General features: G+C 43.3%; 1 protein-coding gene across 1 annotated transcript in view; it reads left to right on the forward strand.

Moving 5' to 3' along the window:
- ADAMTS19 (ADAM metallopeptidase with thrombospondin type 1 motif 19) overlaps window positions 1–23,639 on the forward strand; it is a 1,315,906-nt gene that overhangs the window by 743,408 nt on the left and 548,859 nt on the right. Inside the window, exon 11 of the mRNA XM_078675613.1 lies at window positions 21,446–21,547. Within this exon, the coding sequence (XP_078531739.1) occupies window positions 21,446–21,547 (102 nt within the window). The remainder of the gene's footprint in view (window positions 1–21,445; window positions 21,548–23,639) is intronic.

A 23,639-nucleotide genomic window follows, 5' to 3' on the forward strand; every position in this document is an offset into this window, starting at 1 on the left:
AGAGAATTGGCAATGAGAAGGAACCAGCTGCATCCATGGACTTCGGCACTTTGTCTTTATGACTTCTCATTTCACTATAAGCTCCTTACCAGCATTTCTGAAGCCATGGAAGTGTGATTGTACGTAGCACCTAGTTTCACTCCACGGAGATCATTTGTATCTCTGTACTGAAGTCTAAGGGCTTGATTTAGAGTTTGGTTGTTACTAAAAATCCTACTGTGGTCTAAGGAAAGGACAAAGAAAGAGAAGTCATCAGCACCTAAAGACGGTGTTTGTAATTTGATTAGAAACATATTTTACCAATATCCTTAACACGCTTGGAATTTTTTCCAGTCTGTTGAGGACATTGATATTTCTTCCTGCTGAAATTTTCACACAGAACAGGGGATGCCCCTGGGTATGGGACATCATCATATCAATGCTTGAAGGCCAGTGGCTGTTCTGCACTGAGCGTTTTTTTTACTATAGATACTATAGCAACTGTGTCATCAGATTCACAGCAATTCAATCACATCTAAATAAAGAGGGGGAACCGAGAGGATGGGGCTCTGTAATCCACCAATTTGTGGTAAATATGTCTTTAGCACCAATATCTAAATGACACCTGATGTTTGGAAACAGCATACAAAGGGATAGAGGATTTAGGATGTTTCTCATAGAATTTTGAGTCATGTTACTCACTGTATGTGTTATGCTTTTGGGATATTTTGAGCAATTGTGGACATTAAGTCTAGAATTTGGCTTCAAAGAAGTAGCCTCAACTAAAAGTTTCTTCAAATTTAGTGACAAATGTTTCAACATATTGAAAGCTACTTACCCTTGTTCCCTCCCTCTTTTATAATCGTAGAGCTAAAGCCAGATACACTTTTTTTTTCTTAACACTATAAGACTGTTCACAAAAAGTAATTTCAAATTGTGTACTTTCTGTTTGCACTGAGACTTTAGTTTTGCAATGCGGCCTATGTACTTATAGGTTGCATCATAAAATCTCCGGTCACAGGGAGTCGGCGAATGACCTTCCTACTGAACATTAAGTAGACAGGTCCCTATTTGCAACCTCCTGTGATAGGCTGCAAACGGGAAACATCCTTTACAACGCACGTTTTACCACGCAGTGCCTTTACGACGCAACTTTTACAACGCAAACCATTACAACGCATTGCGCTGGGGGGCGCTCTAGGATAGGGAATAGGTTTAATTTACTATCCAACACCTTCCCTACTATCCACGGGGACTGGAGTTGGAATAGTAAATTAAACTATTCACTATCCAGCGCCCCAAAGCACTATGCGTTGTAAAGGCATGCGTTGTAAAAACAGCGTTGTAAAGGCATGCGTGGTAAAAGCATGCGTTGTAATGTCATACATCCGCTGCAAACACAGTGATGGTGACTTCCAAGGAACAACAGTCCACTTTCTTATGCTGTATTATCAAATGGTAAAAGTTTTTTGAAAAGCAGCCTGCATTCCTCGAACTAACTGGTGTTGTTCTCAATAAAGGTTTCCAGTTTAGGAAAGTATCATGAGGGAGAATACAATGGACCACATTATCACTGCTTTCTACTCCTCAAGGTTGTCGCCACTATTCACGTAGTGGAAGATGTTCCAAGGGGAACATTTTGTAAACCACTCACCACCTCCCTTATAATGTTGGTAATTGATCATTTGTTTACAACCACAGTTGTGGTCATAAGCCATTGATGCCTACCATTCCCGAATCACAATTAGGAAGTACTTCTATCATAACTGCAATTTAGAATGGAATGGTAAATCCATTTTGCAATTCAGAAAGTTGGATATCTTTGAGTTAAATGCTCCATCCTCAGATCCATGTGTGATTTAATTCTGCCAACAGGACCAGCTCAGCTGTTTGTGCTTCTGAGGATGATACTTCCGAATCAATATTCATAATAGTTGCATGAATAGGAACCTTCTGTAAGCAATTCTTTGGGGGCATGTGCTAAATTCTTAACAATGTGTTAAAAATGCACATTTGGGTCCTGGTTTACAAAGGTAACTTACACCTTTGAGTAACTTGATTACTTTTGGCGAATCTAAAAGGGCCTGATTTACAAAGGTAATTTATACTTTAGAGTAAGTTTACTACTAAAATAAAAACAGTAGTAAGTCCAGCGCCACTCATGGCCAACCATAGGTATAGCAACACCTTCTCCTAAAAAATGATTCAGGTAGGGAATCAAATCAAAAAGCATCTTCAGAAAAAAGACAAGTCGACATATATAAAGTGATATCAGCTTTACTGCCTTACTCAAATAATGGTTGGCTAATGCTTCATTCCATTTAAGACACCAACACCAGTTCTACGTTGAATGGGGCAACATTTTTTTTACTTTTTGCACAATTCCCTAATTTTATATAAACTACTCTTTAATATTTTGAAGTAATAAAAGCCTGGACTCACATATTAAATAGGAACTTTTTCAGAACTTCAAATGTTCAGGCCCCTAACCTGTCTTAAAATAACAGTCACCTAAAGGGCATTCTGTATAGTAATTTGTTCCTTAGCAACAACTTGGTGGGGAATTCCACAGGTGTTTTAGGATATTGAAGAATATAACTGTGGGCCCATGTCGTTTCTCCGTATAAAAACCTGCTTCTCGTTTAGTTATGTTTGCTTTTCTATAAAAGACTATTGTGACCGTAGAACAGTTGACAGTTGGCTGTTACCTGGTGCTCATATGGGCTGACTGGAATTGAAACAAACACTAGCTAAGCCAGCAGTTCTTGCTTTATTGTACTAATGTGTGCAAACATAGGTTTTCACAAATGTGTGTACCCTATATGTGCAGTGTCTATGTGAATCCTGGCTCTTTCTGTCCTCTTATATTTGTGCCAAATTTTTTATTCCCCAAGCATGAGTTGATGCATGCTCCAAGTGCCATAATCTAGTGAATAAAACCAGTAGCACAGCAAACTTGGACAGTAAAAAAAACAGGACAGAGACATGGGGGTATGGAAAGACACAGGCAGCACAGAGACACAGCATAAATAGTTTTTGCTAATTTGTATATACCCTTGTTTGCAGGAATTAGCACATTACAACAATATCTATTTGTTTTGTCATTGATTGTTGTTCCAGTATTTGGAAGGGTGGACTAGTACTGTATTCAAGTCAGTTAAACTGGTATTAATATTAACATCCCTATCCAAGGTAGAAACAATTAGGGCCATCAGGGAATGTGTATTATACCTTGGTATTTATATAGTGCAAATCTAGCTGCGGCGATGCGGTTAATAGGAGAAGATTGTGTCACTAAGGGGCAGATTGCGATGTCTGACGGACCAGAGTCCGTCCAACATCGCTCTGAAAATGGAACTGAAAGACCTCCTGTCGTCGGTTCCTTCCAGCAATCTGGATGGTCTCAGTCCTACACTTTGCTATGGGAGCATGCATTCTGAACAGAATGCAAGCTCTCATCGCAAAATGCTAAAGTGCAGTTCATCCCTGCGCCCTGAGGCAGGCACCTCAAGGTGGTATATATATTACCTACTGGCGGTCGCCAGTAGGTAGTTATAGTTAAAACCTAGTTTCCATAGGAAAACCGCAACATTCTATTTGGAATAACTTTGGCGCCGGTGGACGAATCTTTGCAAATTTCTCCAAGAAAATGGCCTGCTCCGCTCCTTCCCTGAAAGTTTGGGGGTGATTCGTGAAGCGGGAGCCGAGAAAAAAGGGAGGTCCCAAAATGTGTTTTCCCCATGCAATTTTCCATAGGACCTTTAGCCAGGGCTACAGCCCGAACGGCTGAACGGAATTACACCAAATTTGGCAAAAAGGTAGAGTTCGGTTCGCAGATGACCCTTTTTGTTGAATGGTGTAAATCCGTTCAGTAGTTCCTGAGAAAATCAAAAGTAAAATCATAGATATATATTCGAAGTTGTACCGTACACGTACCGTCAAAGGACAGTGCGCGTACCATTAGAGGGACCTTCTCCCAGGTCCCTCTAACGTGTGTCCTTGTCTATCGTTTCCCTTTGCCCTGCCCCCGTTTCAATCCTGCTATCTCCGATCACCTAGGAACCTTGGCAATTAACAACTCCTCGGTCCTACTTCTTGGGGATTTCAACTTCTGGCCCAACGATCCAGCAGAAGATGTGGTCTCCCGCAATTTCACTGAACTTCTCCTTAGTCTGAACTTTGTCTCTCGTGTCCTTTCCCCTACCCACACCCATGGCCACACTTTAGATCAAATCTGGACCCTTAATACCTTGGTATCCGCCCTTTCGGTTCAGCCTTGTCATTGGTCGGATCACTTTTTGATTTCTTTTTCTTTGGATCTCAGTATCTCTCCCACTACCCCATTCTCCAAACACACCTGGGCGAGGAATTGGAGCAGAGTTGACATTCCTGTCCTCTGTTCCTCCCTATCTGCCTCTGATCCTGACCTGGCTGATCTCACGCCATCCAGGCAGCTGAATGCTCTTAATAGCTGGCTCCTGAGGGCCTGCGATCAAGCTGCTCCTTTGAAACGTGTAACAGTCAAACGCGCCCATGATTCGAATAAATGGTTCTCCCCCGCCCTCAAGGTAAAAAAACTGGAGGTGCGCCAAGCTGAGAGAGCCTGGAGGCGTGCCTATTGTCCTCTTTTGAAATCCCGTTACACTTCTACCCTCAAAGAATATAAAAACGATATCCTCCAGGCAAAAACAGCCTATTTCTCAGGGAGAGTTTTGGTTGCAGAGAACCAGTCTAGGGAAATATTTGCTATAGTCCGGGAACTGTCCTCTTCTGATAGAGTTTCCTCCAAAATCCCTCCTTCCCAGCTGTTGTGCAACTCTCTCAATGACGTTTTCGTTGAGAAAGTTGCCCTTATCAAGACTGGGATTCCGCCCCCCTCCCCAACTTTTTGTGACCCCCAGCCTTCCCCCCCTACCTCATGTCTGACTCTTCTGCCCCCCCTGACTAGAGACACCTTTCTTTCCCTACTGGTCCGTGTTAAATCTGGATCCCCTGTGGATATTGCCCCGGCGCGCATTCTTCGCAGGCTCTTCACGAGCTGCTACCTTCCCCCCCTTACCTTCCTTAACGATTCCCTTGAACAGGGGATAGTTCCAGCCCCTCACAAAACTGCCATTGTCATCCCCTTTTTAAAAAAACCCGGGGCCGACCCTGCCTCCCCCTCCAATTATCGTCCTATCTCCCTCCTCCCCTTTCTGGCTAAGGTCCTGGAGGCCCATGTCACCCAGGTCCTAGGTGCCTTCGTGGAGGAGAGTGGGGGATTTGCTTCCCGGCAGGCCGGTTTCCGCCCCCAGCACTCCACCGAGAAGGTGGTTATTTCTGTGATGGATGACCTTAGAGAGGGGCTAGACACCAACACTCCCCAGGCCCTCGTCCTTTTAGATCTCTCCGCCGCCTTTGACACGGTTGACATTCCATCCTCCTCACCCGTGTCAAGGCGGCTGGCATCGAGGGCCTCACCCTGGCCTGGATCAGCTCCTTCCTAAGAGATCGCTCTCAGGCCGTCCATCTGGCGGAATTCACTGCCCCCCCTCACTCAGTCCGGTGTGGTGTTCCTCAGGGTTCCTCTCTCTCTCCTTTATTATTCAATCTTTACATTTCCCCACTTATCTTTGCACTTCAGCAAATGGAGGTCACCATGTACAACTATGCCGATGACCTCCAACTCATCTTCCATCTGTCACATTCCCCCACCAGTATACTCAATTTCCAGTCTGTCATGCTGTTCATCAGTGATTGGATGAACGGCAACCATCTGAAATTAAATCCGGACAAGACTGAACTTGTTGTCACTGGTCGCACTCCCAGTTCCTGGTCCGCTAACTTCTGGCCTCCCTCCCTGGGTACCTCCCCTTCACCTTCCCCCTCTGTAAAAACCCTAGGGATCTCACTTAACAAAAACCTTACCCCCCATTCTCAGATCAGTTCTGTTGTCTCTTCTTGTTCCTTTACCCTCCGCACCATACGGAAAATCTCCCGGTTCTTCTCTGTTCCTGCCCTTAAACTTATTTTGATGGCGATGTTCCTGTCCCGGCTGGACTACGGGAACATTGTATATAATGGCGCCTCTGCATATGCCCTACATCGCCTTCAGCTAGTCCAAAATCAGGCCGCCCGCCTGATTTACGGCCTGCCCAGATTCCATCACATCACCCCCCTACTCCTACTTTTACATTGGCTGCCTATTAAGGAACGGGCTCTCTTCAAATAGGGCTGCATTACTTTTCAGGCTTTGGCGGGAACTGCCCCTGAGTTCATTTCTTCCGCCATTTGCACTTATTGTCCCAACAGAGAACTCCGCTCCTCCACTAAATTCTTTCTTTCGGTCCCTCGGTTCGCGAAAAAGAAATCCGGGGGCCTGAAGTTCACTGTCCTTGCTCCCACTTTCTGGAACTCCCTCCCCTTTCACATCAGATCTATTCCCTCCTACCTTGAATTCCGCAGGGCACTCAAGACCTTCCTCTTTTCTCACGCCTTCCCATCTCAGTAATTCTGCCACCCCAGTCACGGGTTAAGCATCCTTCAAGCGCCAAGAAACCGCGTGGTATACGTGCGCTATATAAATTCCTTTAAATTCAAAAAAATTCAAATACGAGCACGAGCTGCATGGTCATTGGCTGTCAACTGTCTGTCAACACTCCAAATCAGGAAGTGTTGGCAGCCATCTTGTGCTTCGGTGGAACCCAGGCACAAAAAAGCAGAGAAACATACGTCGAAAACGCGGGGTCTGGGTACGTACGCGTACCCCGCAAAAAAAAAAAAACACGGGTTACTTTTTTTAAAATTAGCCCCCAGGTGGACCAAATCCCGGGGGCACATTTTTAAAAAAGTGTGGGGGAGGCAATTCCCCCTCCACACTGCCCCGGGGACCGCCACCCCCCAGGGCAAAGACACTAATAATGAGGGGCCTCTAAGGCCCCCCGAGCCCCAGAGTCCGCACCCCCCGGGGCTTCGGTTAAAAAAAAAAAAAACCTGTGTGGTGGGTGCTCAAGCCCCCCCACACGCCCTGGGGACCGCCACCGCCGCGGGGCACTAATATGCAAAATAGGGGGGTCCATGACGGACCCACCAGCCCCGGGGACCACCACCCCTCGGGGCTTCTTAGATGTTGAGATGGGGGCCGCGCGGCCCCCCTCCTGGAGCCCTAGATGGCCCTGGGGACCGCCACCCCCCCAAGGCTGGCTCCTCCAGTGTCCCGGGGTGCCTACCCCCGGGACACTGCTGTTTGCTGTAGTTGGGCTGGATCCTCGCGGCTCCCACCCTACCACAGCAAACTGCTTTCATTTTTGAAAGAGAGAGCAGGAAACATGCTCTCTCTTTCAAAAATCAAAGCCAATTGCTTTTCTGTATGGGGAGCAGCATGTTATCTGCTCCCCATGCAGAAAAGCAATGCCGGCTCCCGCAGGATCCGGCAGGAACCGTGGGGGCTTGGGGACCCCCCCCGGCCCCCAACGAGGAAGGCCAGGCCCAGAAGTGGCCCGGGAGGGGGGCCACGTGGCCCACTCCCAAAAAATAAATAAATAAAAGGCCGGCCCCGGGGATGGGGTCCCCGGGGCCGGAATTGGCCATGGGAGGGCGGCCACGCGCCCCCCTTTCCCAGTTAAAAAAAAATAATTGGGGGCAGCCCCCCTTCTTAAAAGTTTTTTTTTTAAACGGGATCGTGAGGAGGCCACGCCCCCTCCCTGCACCTCTCTGCAAATGCGCCCCTAGCCCGTTTGCAGAGGGGGAAGTAATTCCCCTCGCATACTGGGGGTCCCTGGGGGCCAGCTAAACCACCAAGAGCCTCCAGTATGGGCCAGGGGGCTCCCTTGCAGTGACGTGTAGAGAGGCCACGTCCCTTTTTACACCTCTCTGCAATGCAGCCCCCTGACGCATACTGGACGTTGCTGGTGGGCTAGTTGACCCCCAGGGACCCACAGTATCCAAGGGGAATTAGTTCCCCTTCTGAAAAAGCACCAGGGGGCTACGTTGCAGAGAGGTGTAAAAATGGGCGTGGCCTCATTACACCTCTCTGCAACACAGCCCCCTGGCTCATACTGGAGGTTCCTGGTGGGCTAGTTGGCCCCCAGGGACTCCCAGTATACAAGGGGAATTAGTTCCCCCTCTGAAAAAGCACCAGGGGGCTGCGTTGCAGAGAGGTGAAAAAAGGGGTGTGGCCTCTTCACACGTCTGCAACGCAGCCCCCTGGTGCATACTGGAGGTTCCTGGTGGGCTAGTTGGCCCCCAGGGACTCCCATTATGCAAGGGGAATTAGTTCCCCTTCTAAAAAAGCACCAGGGGGGCTGTGTTGCAGAGAGGTGTAAAAAGGGGCGTGGCCTCATTACACCACTCTGCAACTCAGCTCCCTGGCGCTTACTGGAGGTTCCTGGTGGGATAGTTGGCCCCAGGGACTCCAAGTATGCAAGGGGAATTAGTTCCCCCTCTGAAAAAGCGCCAGGGGGCTGCGTTGCAAAGAGGTGTAAACAGGGGTGTGGCCTCTTTACACGTCTCTGCAACGCAGCCCCCTGGCGCATACTGGAGGTTCCTGGTGGGCTATTTGGCCTCCATGGACCCCCAGTATACAAGGGGACTTAATCCTCCAACTTAGAACGCGGTACGGGGCGTGTTTGCACAGTGGTGAAGGTAGAGGGCGGGGCTAGAGGTGATATGTGTGCAAACATGTTCTGTGGCGCGTTTTAAGTTGGGGAATTAATTCTTCTTCAATCCAGAGGTCCCCTAGGGGCCAACTAGTCAAGCAGATACCTCCAGTAAGCACCACGGAGCTGCGTTGCAGAGTGTTGTAAAAAGGGGGCGTGCGCTCTGATCACCTGTCTGCAACACAGCTCCCTGGCGCATACTGCAGGTACCTGGTGGGCTAGTTGGCTCACATGGGACCTCAGGATTGAAGAGGAATTAATTCTCCAACCTAAAACGGGCCACAGGGTGTGTTTACACACGTTATCTCAGGCCCCGCCCCCTTCTTTCACTATTGAGCAAAATATTCCTGTAAAATCAGCCGAGCTACTAATTCCGATTTACTCACCTGCTATCACAAGAGACATCAGTACTGCATCTTTGAGCGCACTACTGATCCTGAAAAGTAATTCCAACCATACTTACAGTAACTTGAATTTCCTTCCATAGGCTAACATTGACTGGTTTCACTTGGAATTTTTTCTAAGTGTGGAGTTGTCCCAGAAAGACATTGCATGAGTGTTGCACTTTGCAATATCATTCCAAGCTGAAAGACATTAAACCTTAAAAATCCTTCCAACGTATCCCTAGCTCTTTCCTGCATTGCTTTACATCCCATGTGCATTCAGCTGCAGCAGAAACCTCTGCACTTTGCTACAGTATGTTCTCTTCTTGGGCTGCTGCCTTTCAAAAGAAAAGCCTGATCATTAGGTACAAGTCACTCTGGCGGAATAGGGAAAACTTAAAATTGTTCCAATAAAATGAGCCAAGGGAGCTATTATCACGCTTGTTGAACCTAAAATAAAACAAGCAGAACGTGATCACAACATGATCTCATACAAAGTACAACTTTTTCATTTCCCTCTATTTCATGAGTCTTGTGTCAGAGATCAAATGAAGGACAGCAGATGGAAGAAAGTCTATGAATATTGTTAAGTCCAAAATAAAACTAGATTTCAATTAAAAGGGATGCACTTATGTCATATGTGTTAAGCCAATGAAATTGCATCAGGGCAATGGATTTGTTTCTTAACGTTTTTTTTTTCATTAGGCCTGGTGACGTGATGTGATAAAGTTATCTTGCTTCCGCCCTGCAAAGTGACATATTTGGTACTTACAAAGCCCCAACTTACTGTGTATAAAAGGGAAAGTTCAGTTTGTAATTGCAGTGGAGTTTCATAATGTGCACATTTCAAGATAAAATAGCAAAATTGGTGTTACTCGTGAAGCTCCATGGGGTAAAACATACTTTGTCATAGAAAAAAAGATTTTTGTAAATCAGGTGACAAGATATTTATCAAGGTGAAATTCAAAATAAAACAACAAATCCACCAAAGTACAGTAATACAGAAATATATACATTATTATTTAAACTCAACTAAATTATGTGGGTATATTATTTTAATGTATTCCCAAGAATAACAGGGGAAATTGCATCAATTAAAGAGATTCATATTCATCTGTAATCCAACTTACATTTAGAAAAGTGAATATACTCAGAGGGGTTAGACCTAGAATAGACACTGGGGAAAAAGCGTGTATTTGGGTGGCAGCATAATCTTTATTCAAGCTCCATTCCACTTACACTGGAAAAATAACTTAATTTGGAGCACTTTTAATTTGCTGCTCTAAATCCCCCACATACATTGGAAAAAGTGCATAATTGTGGTGTGTTCAGAGTTACTATTGTAACTCTAGTCCAACTTACACTGGGTAACGTTTACGTTTTAGGGAGGGGTGTCAGATAGATTTACCATTCTGACACCAGGGTCACTCACCTTTGCCAAAGTAATCAGTTGGGGGATAGACACATTTATTGTTTTATCACCAGGCACAAAAACATGGAGGAAAGCGCATATGTTGGGTGGGGCAGGCTTAGGGCCTTATTACAAGTTTGGTGGTCTTCTTCAGGGACCGACACTGCGGTGGTCCCTGGAAGACCGCCAAGACTGTGGTGCACCCATCTGCTTGATTACAACTTGAATCCATGGCAGGCGTGCGGTGTGGCAGCAGTCTCATGGCGGCGGTATGTTAGGCTCATAGGAGAGGCAAAACAGCTTACCGCTGGTGTAAAAAAGCCTGCAGCTCGTTCCTGCATGGTGTGGCATGCACCATAACGTTCATGCCAAACTGTGCCCGAACAAAGGTGCAATTCTAGTGAGGTACAACATGTGGCCCCCGCACGCAGCCACATGGTCAGATCTGGCCGGTGTCCCTCCTCTTACCAGAATTTCTGCCACCCTTTTCACAGCGGGGTCCCACCGAAAAATGGTGGTGGAAATGCAGGTCATAATATGGTCGGTGGTTTCGGCATCGGCACAGCCAGCATATTCAGACAGTCACCGCAGTGGGTTCCTTGATCCTGGTGGAGACGGTGGACTCACCACCACACTCTTAATACGGTTGCCAGACCACTGGGGTGGTGGCATTCAGACCACCACCGCAAGTACGGCGTCCCAAGACTGCAATACTCATAGAAAGCCCCTTTGTAATCTAACTTCATATCCACCGACACTGGAGGAAGGCTAATTTTGTGAGCTGTAAAATTCACATCACTAAATCCAGGCCCACAAACATTTAGGAAATGGCATGTATTAGGGGAGGGCACACTTTAGATTGTAACCCCAGTCCTATTTACATTGTGTAAATGGGTTATATTGGGGATGTCACATTTACTATTCTTACTTAAGAATAATCAAACATTGAGGAATGTGTCTATATTTAGGGGTGATCGGATTTGCTATCATTACTAGTCTAACTCCAGTCCTACTTATTTGTTTTTGGGTTTTGTAGAGTGCTCTATCTCCCTTCTTATGGTATGTTGGCTTGGCAAAGAGCAACTAGATTTGGGGGAATAGCAAAGCAAGCTTTCAGTGATTTTCTGAATCTTAATAACTTGGACTCAGAGTGACGATAAAAGGGCAACAACAGTGAAATGGATCTGGCACCCATACTTTTTAGATGGGATTTTTGTGGTCACAATAAAGGAAGATTTATGAATCTTAATATGCAAAGCGAATTATACCACCTAAAATAATGTTGAAAGTTTGGTCAATTGGGACAATTGGGTCAATTGGGACAGTAAATTGCTTTCAGAACCAAACTTAGGGCTTTATTTAGATCTTATCCCCGTCCTGCTGCAATAGACATGAGACCGCAGCAGCAGCGGTCTTCTCTGCTGGCTAGCAGTACTCCATTGCAGTCAGGCCGGAGGGATAGTGCGAAGCTAATTTAAATTTTCTTGTTCAGCTGGTGGTGTCCTGGTAGCGGAGTTCTTATGTAGTGGGGCAATGCTGGCATTGAGACAATTAAGTACTACTTATTTACACCTTAATACACACATATGTTGAGTATATGTCAATATGAACATGTAGGTAATGTGTATTGGCCATTGTTTTTATATATAGCATTGCACACCAACTACATGCACACACCATTGACTGTACACCCACATCCACCACAAACAGCCTACCTTAGAATCCAGCGATGACAGGGTGGCTAAGTGTTGTGGTCAAGTAGCAGCAGCACAGCGAGGACCTAGAAAATGGCGTTTAAGAAAGAATCAGTGGTGGGACCCCAGAAAAGGTGAGTTTTCCCCTGCCACAGTTGCCTCGATAGAAAGGCACTTCATAATCTGGACGGCAGCAATCTTGGCCAGACTCCCTCCAACAGTAGCTTCTTCCTCCGACACTGTAGATGCAGGAGACAGATCCTGGCACAGTCAGGGGTACCTCAGCGGTCTTCTCCACAGTGCCCAGTCAACATTTAAATTGGATGGGCGGACCACCAAGGCGGCGAACGGGGAAGACCACTAAAAATATTATGTCCAAAGTGGTTTAAAATGAATGTGTTCCCTCACTAGCAACCAATTTAAGGAGACAAGAACAGGAGATGAGTGGTTTATGCAGTTGCATTATTCTGGATCAACTGTAGATTCCAAATCAAAAGTGCCCAAATAGATAGCAAAGTAGTAATCAAGCTATGAGGATATAAAAATATTCACAATTTGAATCTTGTCTGCAGGGCGGAAAAGAAGGAGCACACATCTAAAAGTATGCAGGTGAAAAAGATGAGATTTCCCACCTCTGACACCTGGTCTAGCAAAGTTAGTGCTAAATCAATGTTTATTCTGAGCAACTTCACCACCTTCACTGGGAGGAGCCAGACAAGAGCCCAGGGAATGAGGTCAGAATAAGTAATTCGGAAACTTAGTCTGATTTCCGTTTAGTGGCAAAAGGCCAATTACTGTGCAAACTCCAAGCAAATAGAGGAAAAAAGAGTCTGTTTGCAGCTGTGACGGTGGTGTTATGTGTCAATATCATAACTATAAATGATAAGAAATGTGTCAAATGAAACTTATATTCAATACAAATAATAAATAGCATGTCTTCAAAAATGTATAAAATGTCAAATGAAATACATTTAAGAAATTAAAATGACATAAATCTTCTTTTTCAAATAGAGTTTTTTCTATAAAAAACAGTTGGTCAAGATGTTAAATAATTCAATTTAAATGAATTTTAAATAAACTGTATTGCAACCCACAATCTAATTTAAAATAAAATGATAGTTTTCCTTAAAATATATATATATATTAATTTAAACACTTTATATTTTACTAACATAAAACATTATTAACCTTGTCATAGCTCACTGTTCATAAATATTTAAACAATACCAATATAAATTGAACATTAAAAAGAAATGTTAAAATAAACATATATCTAAAATAAAACAGTATCCACCTTATGCCCCAATATTGTGCGCTACCTGAAAAAACTATAAATGTTTTATATATTTGAAATAAATGAATTACTAAATTAAAATAATAACAGTATAAGTGACATTATAATGACTGTAAAAAAAAATATTCAACCCTAACCAGCCCAAATCCTCTATTAAACACCAAAAGCCAATTTAACATTTAAATATTTACTGTAAAAATCAAATACAATAACAATTAAATACATAACATTAATAACACGATCATTTAGCATAACACATTTGAAAAATGTATATGAACAAAGATAAAAAAATATATTTACCATCATTATTCCGTTCCATAATATTTTAGCACTGACAACATTTTTACCACCAGATTATGGTCAAACCATATTAGGGAGTCGATATTCTGTTATCCCACCTTTTTCGTAGGGATGGATAAACTCATAATAGCCAGGTGACTCCCTCCAGAAGATTGTAGTGAGATTGTTGGACATAGTAATAGCTCCAACTGTTGGCTTAGCAATACTAAAGAATTCAAATCCATGTCTTAGTGATTCCTCCATTTGTAGGCCTAACTCCATCGTCCCATTACATATAGAAAGTGGTGGCAAAGTGGTTGGGGTATCTGACTTCTTTATTATGGAGTAAGCAGGTTTTGTAAATACTCAAGAAAATGAATCAGTCCTAGGAGCTGTAAGCAAATCCATCATTATCTGTTTTTTCTCCATTCACTTTAGACTGAATGGCTTGCGTTTTTGGATATCTGAGCAGTGACAGCATGCTGAATAACTCTATAAGATCCAATCAGGAGGCACTCAATTGCCTTCAGTTCATTAGCTCCAAAACAGTAACAAAAGCTTCTTGGATCTAATGATGGAACACCAAATTACCATGGGTAATGATGCTCAAGGAGAATGGTGTCTCCATGTGCGATGCATTCTAAATCAGTAAGAAGACGAATGATTAGAATCTTAAAGTAATTTTCAGTTTATGGAATACTAATTACAAAGATGCCATCTACATTAATGACTTCATTACACTGCTCTGTTAATCAAAATGCTGAGAAGTTCACATATACTGGGCGAAACATGCTGGCTGTGGGTCTATGTGCTCATGAAAACCAACAAGCTGTTTACTATTATTTTGGAGCTAATGAATCGACTGCACAATGAGTGCCCCCTGATTTCATATTATAATTTTTTCTGCACTGACAGCAGCTAAATGACCCAATAGACATGCTTTACCTCCAAATAACTTGGGGACTGTATTTAGTTCTCTGCCTGGCCGAAAATGGGGTTTTTTGCCTCTGTGGCCTCTTATGTCGGGTCATTATCAGAAAGGCAGGAGACTATGAATACAGAATTATACACGCAGAAACCACCAAGTTCATTATTTAGCAGCTACAGTGAAAGGAAGAGCAGAAAGGTAGACAGGCGTATGGGCTACAATTAGCACAATAGAAAGATGTATAGTTCGAGTGGGTTTTCTTTCGATGCTGTAAATGTTGTACCTGTTTCGAATGGGAAGACTTAGGCAGCCCACAGAGACTAGTTGACCTGACACTACCTTTCACCATGTTGAAAAAACAGAAATGATGCTTCTGCCAAAAACCGCTCGAAGATCTGAAAAATAAATGAGGGGATAACGTGTGAATTGGTCTTAGCTGTTACCACCTGTCACTGCTATATAATTCCAATAATCTCCCATCTGGAAATTATGCTGAAACATGAAGAACATCTGTCACATGAGAGCTGAGGGAAAGTCTTTCTCACTGTCACTAAAGCTGGCCTCCTAGATGTCCACAGGAATATGGCACTATGGGCATCTTGTTTAGAGAAGGAGCAAGCCAGTGGGACTGAACTTCAACGGTACCCTTGGTTAGGAATGTGATGTAGTCGTAAGTCTTCTATTTGTGGCCTGGTGCTCTGGAAATTGTCAATAAATGATTGGAAACATTAGAAATGACCACACCGAAGTTATTGAACATTTTTTTAAGTTAAGTCTTCAATGACTTGAGATGCCTGGAGGACTTGGACACAGTACCAAAGCTACCAAACAAAGCTACTCATTAGCGGAGGACGATTTCCTAGTTTTTCCTGCATGGAACGATTTGAAGCAATGATTAAGGTTACTGTGGTCATCAGGTGTCTATTCTTCTGGAAGCTTTCATTGCCACTTCTCTCAACCTAGCAGCAATGAAGAATTTAAATAACAGAAAATATGACAACGTTTCACCATAAAAAGCAACAACGGAAGGAGGCAGCATAGTTACCCCAGCAGTGAGTTAACCACTTCAGCTGTAATTTTCAAGTTTATCCCAATCAGAGCTTTAGTTTTGGCACCGAACTTCAAGGCTTCATGAGACTCCAAAAGGTTAGTTACACATTTAATGTACCTGACACATCTGCTACAATGTCTTAACTTGTCACACTACAGGGTTTTGACTTAAAAACAAGCCAGAAGGAACAGCTGTTGACTGGGTGAAAGCACTATGCATTATTCTACCCAAGTGCTGTTACAGGTCACCTTAATTGGCACAGGCGCCTTAAACAAGACATCCATGCATTATAAACACCATAGTCTAACATTAGTTTTTTTCTAGACTTTTAATCAAAACATTGACATAGTCTGGGTAATCATCTATTCAATCATTCTTTAAATAATCGACTCAGTCGACTTTTTAGTTTAGTCGTAGCTCTGAAGCCCTAACGTGAGAACATCTCCATATGTTTAAATCCTACCAAGCAGATATCTCATACTAGAATATTGTTTAGTAAATTGCAATTCCTCTTCTGGTCTGTTTTTCCTGTGATATATTTGCCTCAATAACAAACTTATAGCCATCCCACAATGTTCTTACAGGAACTTTTGGCGGAACAATGGTGCTGGGGTCCAAGCTGCTGCACCACCGCTCTGTCGAAGGTGACTGCCACCCACCTGCCAGATTATGCCTTTTCAGTAGTGTGGCAGGTGGGCAGCTTGGTGGTCCCACAGCGGTGCCTCTGAAAAAGGCACCACAATGGGACTGCAGCACTAGGTTCCTGCACGGCATGGACTCGAAAAGAACCTATGTGCATGCACACAGGGGGGCAAATGCAATGTCCTTCTCTGTACATATACTTCCGACTAGTTGGTCCTACTGCCCAACTCCTCGGAATGCCAGACTTGTAATATGGCCCTAAGATTTGCTGGCAGACTTCAGTCTTTCTATCATAAAGGGGTGACCCAAACCCGTAAAGAGGGGTGCTGTGAACAATGGACAACAACGTAGAAAGGTTTTATTGTGCCCAAAAAGCTTGTGCTGTGCAAATCAGAAGTCTCTGCGATTGCAAAGACTCAATTTGCAATATACTAAAGTGGCATTGTGAGTCACAAATGACTTTCTTATTGTAATTCTCTTTGAGTCTGACCCTCCTTGTGAGTCGTAAAGGGCGTCCCTCATTCTTTGTAACAGAAAACTATACACATCAATGCTTTGCCAGTGCTCCTGTGATTGCAAACCATTGAAAGGTAATGTGAGCTGCCAGCAGCTTTTTAGGTCTCAGCTAGGCAGCGCATGCGCTGTCTCGTCGAGAGATGGTGTATACAGTACAGTGGGGGAAGCTCCTTCCACTTTCCAGCCTTATTTTTGATTGGCTTCAACCATAAATGCTGCATTTTGATTTGTTTTCAACTTCTTAGTCCCTCCTCCTAACGGCCATGTTGTCATTCATATCCTTCCCTGGCTATTGGCCCCATTCCTCCAAAACTATTTTTGGCCCTGTGTCCCCCCTGCCCCCTCCTGCAGTCCTGACTTTTCAGGCCCCTCTCCCCTCATCCCCCAGACTCTTGTTCGTGTCTTCCTGAACCCCCACTCTCCCGTTTCCAATGCAATAGGTCTCGTATAAATAGGAGTCCCATTGCATTAAGTAATGCTTGTTTGTTGTAAGGTTGGCTGGCGGATTGCACTCGTTTTTGGTGTTGCACTGCTGACGGCTTATATTGCCTGACCAAAATATGGCAGTCTCTATAACAAATGCGCAAAACAAACATGCAAATGCTTCACATCCGCAACTTGTTCTTCCTTCTTTTACCAGTGAATTGGCTATGTGCAGTTTACATGTAATTATAAGCATTTTAGCATCTCCATGATGCCTAATGAGGACAATGCCATCTTAGTGTGATCTTTCCCCTCATATTAAACATAGCTGTAGGGTGACTTTAAAATAGGCCATGTATAGTTCGGATATAATTATATTCGCTTCAGCGCACGTACAGCCATCAAAGATGGCGATGCCATTTGAGTCCCCTTCCTACCTTTCTTTTTACACCCGCCGGTAGGTGTCGCACAACGCCACGTTTAGGAAAGTAACCTCATACGTTCTAACACTGAATTTAAAAGGACTCCTAAGACGTGTATCGAGTTCTCCCAACCGGTAATAGAGAGGCGGACGGACACCAATAGACGCATAGTAAGTGAGAAGCGTACCACATTTCGCTAGATTTGTACATTATCAGCAAGTTTTTACATCTGGGCATATGGTTTAACTAGAACAGCACAGGTCGTTATTCAGAGCGCCGTGACTTCGATTAGCCAAACTGAAGTAGCCACTAAGCTCTAGTAAGTCTACACAACTATGGACAAATTTTAATGTAAGTACTACGCCAAATAAGACCACACATGAGACTATTAGAGCATACAAAATAGACGACATACCATACATAAGATCCTAACATGCATATTTAATAGTATTGATGACGGACTGTGCTGTATTCCGATACCAAAGCCAAATGAGGTTATTACTGTAATTATTGGCTGTGAGAATTAAAACCCCAATATATAATTACCATACAACATTAGCAGATACCATTGTATACCTCCAAATGACAGCCAACAACATAATATTAAATATCAAGGGCAATAGACTCGGAATGAACAGCACGGTGTTTATTGATTGAAACGCCTTTATCTTTCATCTCTGGGTTTTAGAGTAATAATATCATCATGTGTTCATCTCCTTGATTTCGTCATTATTCTTTTGGCAGGGTCACTTTGAAACTTGCACACATTCACACACACACACGCACTCACCGTTATCCATTCTCTCTCTCTCTCTCTCTCTCTCTCTCTCTCTCTCTCTCTCTCTCTCTCTCTCTCTCTCTCTCTCTAACATTGAGATCTTCAACAGGACAGGGGGACTTTTTTCATGCACACCAGTGGAGCATATTGCTGTATAAGGCACGCAGACAATTTTTAAAGGCTTTCTTAGGCACACTGACCTACTGCAGCTATATGTGTATTAGGTGATTTACCGTATCACTGGCCCTCAAACCCATGTAATCCTCACAAGCCAGCATGGTAGCAATAAAGTACACGTGCAATCGGGCAAGCAGGTAGATAGATCAGCTTTATCTGAAGACGTGAAGTCTTTATTCTTGTGGTACACTTGCTGTTGTGGAATGCACCACGTTGTGTGTATATATTTATGCAGGAGTTAGTGGATTTTCTTTGTATAGAGCACACAAGGAAACAAATGTCCCGCCAAGGCACTTGAGAGTATGCACACTTTGGAAAATATGCCCAGAAAATGCCGGAATTGCGACGCAGCGGGGATGCCAGCAAGGTCGTGAACATGCACCTGCGATTTTAAGTGGGGGAGCGGGGGTAGTTTGTCAAAAACTTGCACACACGTCTTATCACAATAGCAAGCACAAGTTGTATCTATGTGTTTCAATGGGATTAGTTAATGCACTGACAATGAACGGGCGAGGAATGAGGGCACATCATAGCTAAATGCATATAAGGTCCCAAAGGCAAGACCGATTGCATTGAAAATGCTTGTTTCTCAATGTAAAGATTCAGAAAAGGGGGTGGTGATGAACAGAGTGCCTGAATTAAGCAGACCACTCTTACCCAGTCCAAAGATCAGGGCTTGATCCATCACCGTTTTTTAGCTCACTGCACCATCCCAGCTCAGAACTTGGCTATATGCAAATTAGTCTGTTCCTGTCCCAGTGCATGATGGGAACAGGGCAAACCAAACTACCAAGCCAATTCTTGTACTGGGAAGGAAACAAGCTTCCGGGGACCGGTTTCTGCCATTTCAGGCGTCTTCGGCCCGGCTTGCTTGAATCCTGATGGTGCAATGAGCAAGGGACTCACATCTGAGTATACCCTTCCACGCTTATGGTGGACAAAATGATTCAGAAAAGGGGGTGGTGATGAATCGTTTTTGGCCACTATAGGTGTGGCAGGGTATACTCAGACATGAGTCCCTTGCTCACTGCTCCATCAGGATTCAAGCAAGCCGGGCCGACGAGGCTGAAATGCCAGAAACCGGTCCCCGGTAGCTTGTATCCTTTCTGGTGAAGAATTGGCTTGGTAGTTTGGTCTGCCCTGTTCCCATGATGCACTGGGCCAGGGACAGACTAATTTGCATATAGCCAGGTTCTGAGCTGGGATGGGGCAGTGAGCTAAATAACGGTGATGGATCAAGCCCTGATCTTTGGACTGGGTAAGAGTGGTCTGCTTAATTCAGACACTCTGTTCATCACCACCCCCTTTTCTGAATCTGTTTCTCAATGTAAGCTGTTTGTGATTGACAGCTTCCATTGTGGAAGTTACAGAGAGAGCAGAGAGGAGTCCCAGGAGCTCCCAGGCTGCTTTTAATGGTCCTTCTACTTTAAAAATATATATTTTGTGCAGTCTGGATTACATGAAGGGTTTAATAGTCTGTAAAATCTCAGGGACTTCTTCTGGGTGAGTCTACATCTGGCTGTTAAGATATTTGTTCAGGTAGTAAGGTGGGCTTCAGACAGATGGGTTAACTTTAGATGAATATGTTTATTTGAGGTGTGACTTTGAACAGGCACAGCTAACAGGGAGTGGGGTAGTATCACTTACAATACATTAGTTGGCATGGGAAGGTGATTTAGGGAATGAGAATATCAACTGTGGATTTAGCAAATAAGAATGTAAATAGGTAAGTGGGTAGTTTTCTGAATGTTTAAGCGCGACATTTGGGAGGAAGCTGCTTATGCGTTTGTTAAAGTATTTTTTAGAAGAGATTTGCTTTAGTCCAAATAATGATGCTGAATTTACAGATTTCGGGAACTATTTGCTTAAGATGTTATTTCTGTGTTGTATTAGCACAGCTGTTTGACAGTATTCATCTTTTCAGTATCTTTTCAGTATACAAAGAAAACCTGAAAATATTTGAATGACCATTTTTTTACTTGTAACACTGGCTGTCCAAATCGGTGGACACCAACCATTCCAAGATAAGCTCCACAGCCAAATGGTCTTTAAACAGTTTTAAACATCATGACTTCCAGTTTTGTGTTTTTGCAGATAACCACAGCCACAAAACAATGTGTTTACTGCCTGTATTTATTTTTAAAAGTGGAAAAATACAGAAAATGGTCCTTTTGTGAGAGACTCCCCATGCTGACCTTTTTGAATCCCAGGCCAACGCTTAGCAGATGGATAGCTTGGAGAGTTAAAAATCAGAATATTACCTTAAATACAGGCATACGTTAACATATATTTCTAGTAGCATGCTCATATTTATCTGTGGGTGTAGGGTTTTGTAATCTTTGACTGGTTAATTTGCTAAAATGCTACAGGCATCAAAGTTTGAGTGCATGTTTTTTAGTTAAATAAAAATGTAATTATACCATTTTAAGACTCTATTAATTCTCAGAACTCTAAATAAATATGGATACCTGCCAATAATATGGCCAAAGAATAAATATGGAGAAATACAGACGGAAATGTTAAAAATAAATACCATAAAACTGGGAGCCCTAATTAAAATTGAAGACTCAGTAGACTTTTCCATTTTAAATTCTCCTCTCCCAGATGTCAAATGTCATAGGTAGTTAGTGAAGCGAACATTGCTCATAAGCTAGCTGTCAAGTTAATTTACAAGTGACAAATGAACTTCCTTTCAACATCATAATTATACTAATTAAAAATGCATTTATGTTACATCCAATAATTAATGTGAAGCAGGGAAAAGATGTACATTCTGAAATATTGCAATATTTTGACTAGACCTTGTGCTCTGAACCTTTCTTTCTTTATCAGCATGGCATTTGTGCAGGCCTGTGGTGTGAAGTGGAAGGTGAGAAGGAATGTAAAACCAGGCTTGATCCACCTATGGATGGAACAGAATGTGAAGCAGGGAAGGTAAGTTGCTATCTCCGAATGCCCTTGTGCCCCAATACAGAAATACAATTGGTTTCTCATGGTATGTTAAATTAAGCAACGTGGTTAATGTCAGTACTGTCTAGCAAATCATCACCTGCTGATAAAATACGTATGATTGTAAAGCTCACTTGGCTCAAGAAAATTGATGTCCTGAACAGTAACAACTTTGTAGCACACAGTTGTGGGAACAATGCATTGAACAAATATCGTTTGTACTGTAGAGCTGCCATCAAATGACTGCGCATGCTCGATAAATTTGACTTCATTGGTCATGACTTTGGCTAAATGGCATCTCCTTTTTTCTCGGTATTCCCTTTAAAGCCTTCAGCTCTCTGGTGCTGTCCACATAAGTTTAGTTAGAAGCTAGGTTCTAAGAACCAATTATACTTGATTGTGCTGGGCAGGCGTTTCTTTTTATTATATATCTTGGATTTTCGAGAGAGGAAACATTAAAAATAGTTTTTCAAAATGAATTCATCAAAACAGTTACTTGGCAAGCGCCTGCATGTTCTCCATGATAGGCTGATATAACACTGTCTGTCACGCTTTCCTTTGCAGTGTTTACACGTGTTCTGTGACACGGCCATTAGTGTTCACAAATATTATTATACTTTGCGATCCTAAAAATGGTCTCATTGTAAATACCCTGACAGGCTTGACAAAGCCCCTGGTCATTAAGCAGATGGGTTGAAACGTACGTTGACTGTTCAACATTTAACATACAGTAACAATGCTGGCTGAAAGCATACAATAGAATAAATTGAATGTTGTCCTTTTTAAGCCTAAGATAAGGTGGTTTCCGAATCTCCCAAGCCCCTTCTTTAAAATGTTTTAGAAAGTAAAGTGTTGCCCAACCTGCTGGGGAAAGAAGCAGCCTGACAGACATTTGCTCCCCATTTGCACCTGGGGCTGGCCTAGATCTGCAGAGGTCAGTTGGCTGGCCTCCTGTTCACTCCCTCTGGGGCACACATGGCTGTAGAAAGACTCTATTCTGTGAAAACGAACCAGCTGCCTATTTGGGAGAAGACCGTATTAGGCTCTAGGGAAGACCCTAGCTGGACAGAGTCCTGAGCCCTTTAAGCCCGATTGAGCACCTGGGAAGGCAAGGTTGACAAATGACTTTCCTGGCATCAAGGACTAGTGAGACTGTTCTTGTTCTCACTTCTGGAGGTCTGCCACAAATCTGCACTATAGGTCATGTCTGTGTGGCTGATGCCTTTCCTAGGAAGTTGTAAGTAGATAAGCCACAATTGTATCACATCTAAGGTATATGTTTAGCATGAATATCTACGCACAAATGACCTTAATTTCTAGTTTGGCAGTGAGTTATTACTTGGCGAAAACACTCCAGTATCTCCTCCCCAAAATAATCAATGTGGAATATCTGTGACATATTGTGCATAAATGATAGACCCACATGACCCACATCTGAAGTATTGAGAATTATTCGTCTTGCGTAAACTTGCCCAGACATTTCTGAAATTGAGAGGACATGCATATGTGGTTTAACTGGCGATGAGAACTCCTATGAGAAGAGTATGGAATGCATTTTATTGACTTTGCCTTATACTCATTTTCTTTCTCTATAATGTAAGTGTGTTTTTTCTTTGATAAAGGAACTCTGGCTAATGATATCCCACTACGAAAAATCACATAAGATAAGGTAGCAGTGATGTACTAATAAGACCACAGATAGCTGGTCCATGGGGAGGAGAAGGCAATACCAGCATCAACATATAAAACTGCATGACAGTTGTTAGCATTACATGAAAACAAATACCCTCGCAGACTGCAGAACTGTTTGTACGTACACTACAACTGTCAGCAAGGGAAGGCAAGATGAGGGTTCATTGTGGTTGTACTGTCCGCAGGGGGATAGGGTTCCCAGAAGTATTACACTCACTGGGCACAATACAAACTAAACAAGCGGCAAAACACCAAGGACATGAAGAAGGTCTCTTCCAGCTTTATCCTGGTGTTTAGTTGCACAGGTTCAGCATGGACGAGGCCCAGGGGTGTGAACGTGGGCTGAGGTAAGTGAAAGCTGTCAATCCTGACAGCTAGCATGTCT

Source organism: Lissotriton helveticus, chromosome 2_1, assembly GCF_964261635.1.
Source record: "Lissotriton helveticus chromosome 2_1, aLisHel1.1, whole genome shotgun sequence".
NCBI classification, from domain to species: Eukaryota; Metazoa; Chordata; class Amphibia; order Caudata; family Salamandridae; genus Lissotriton; species Lissotriton helveticus.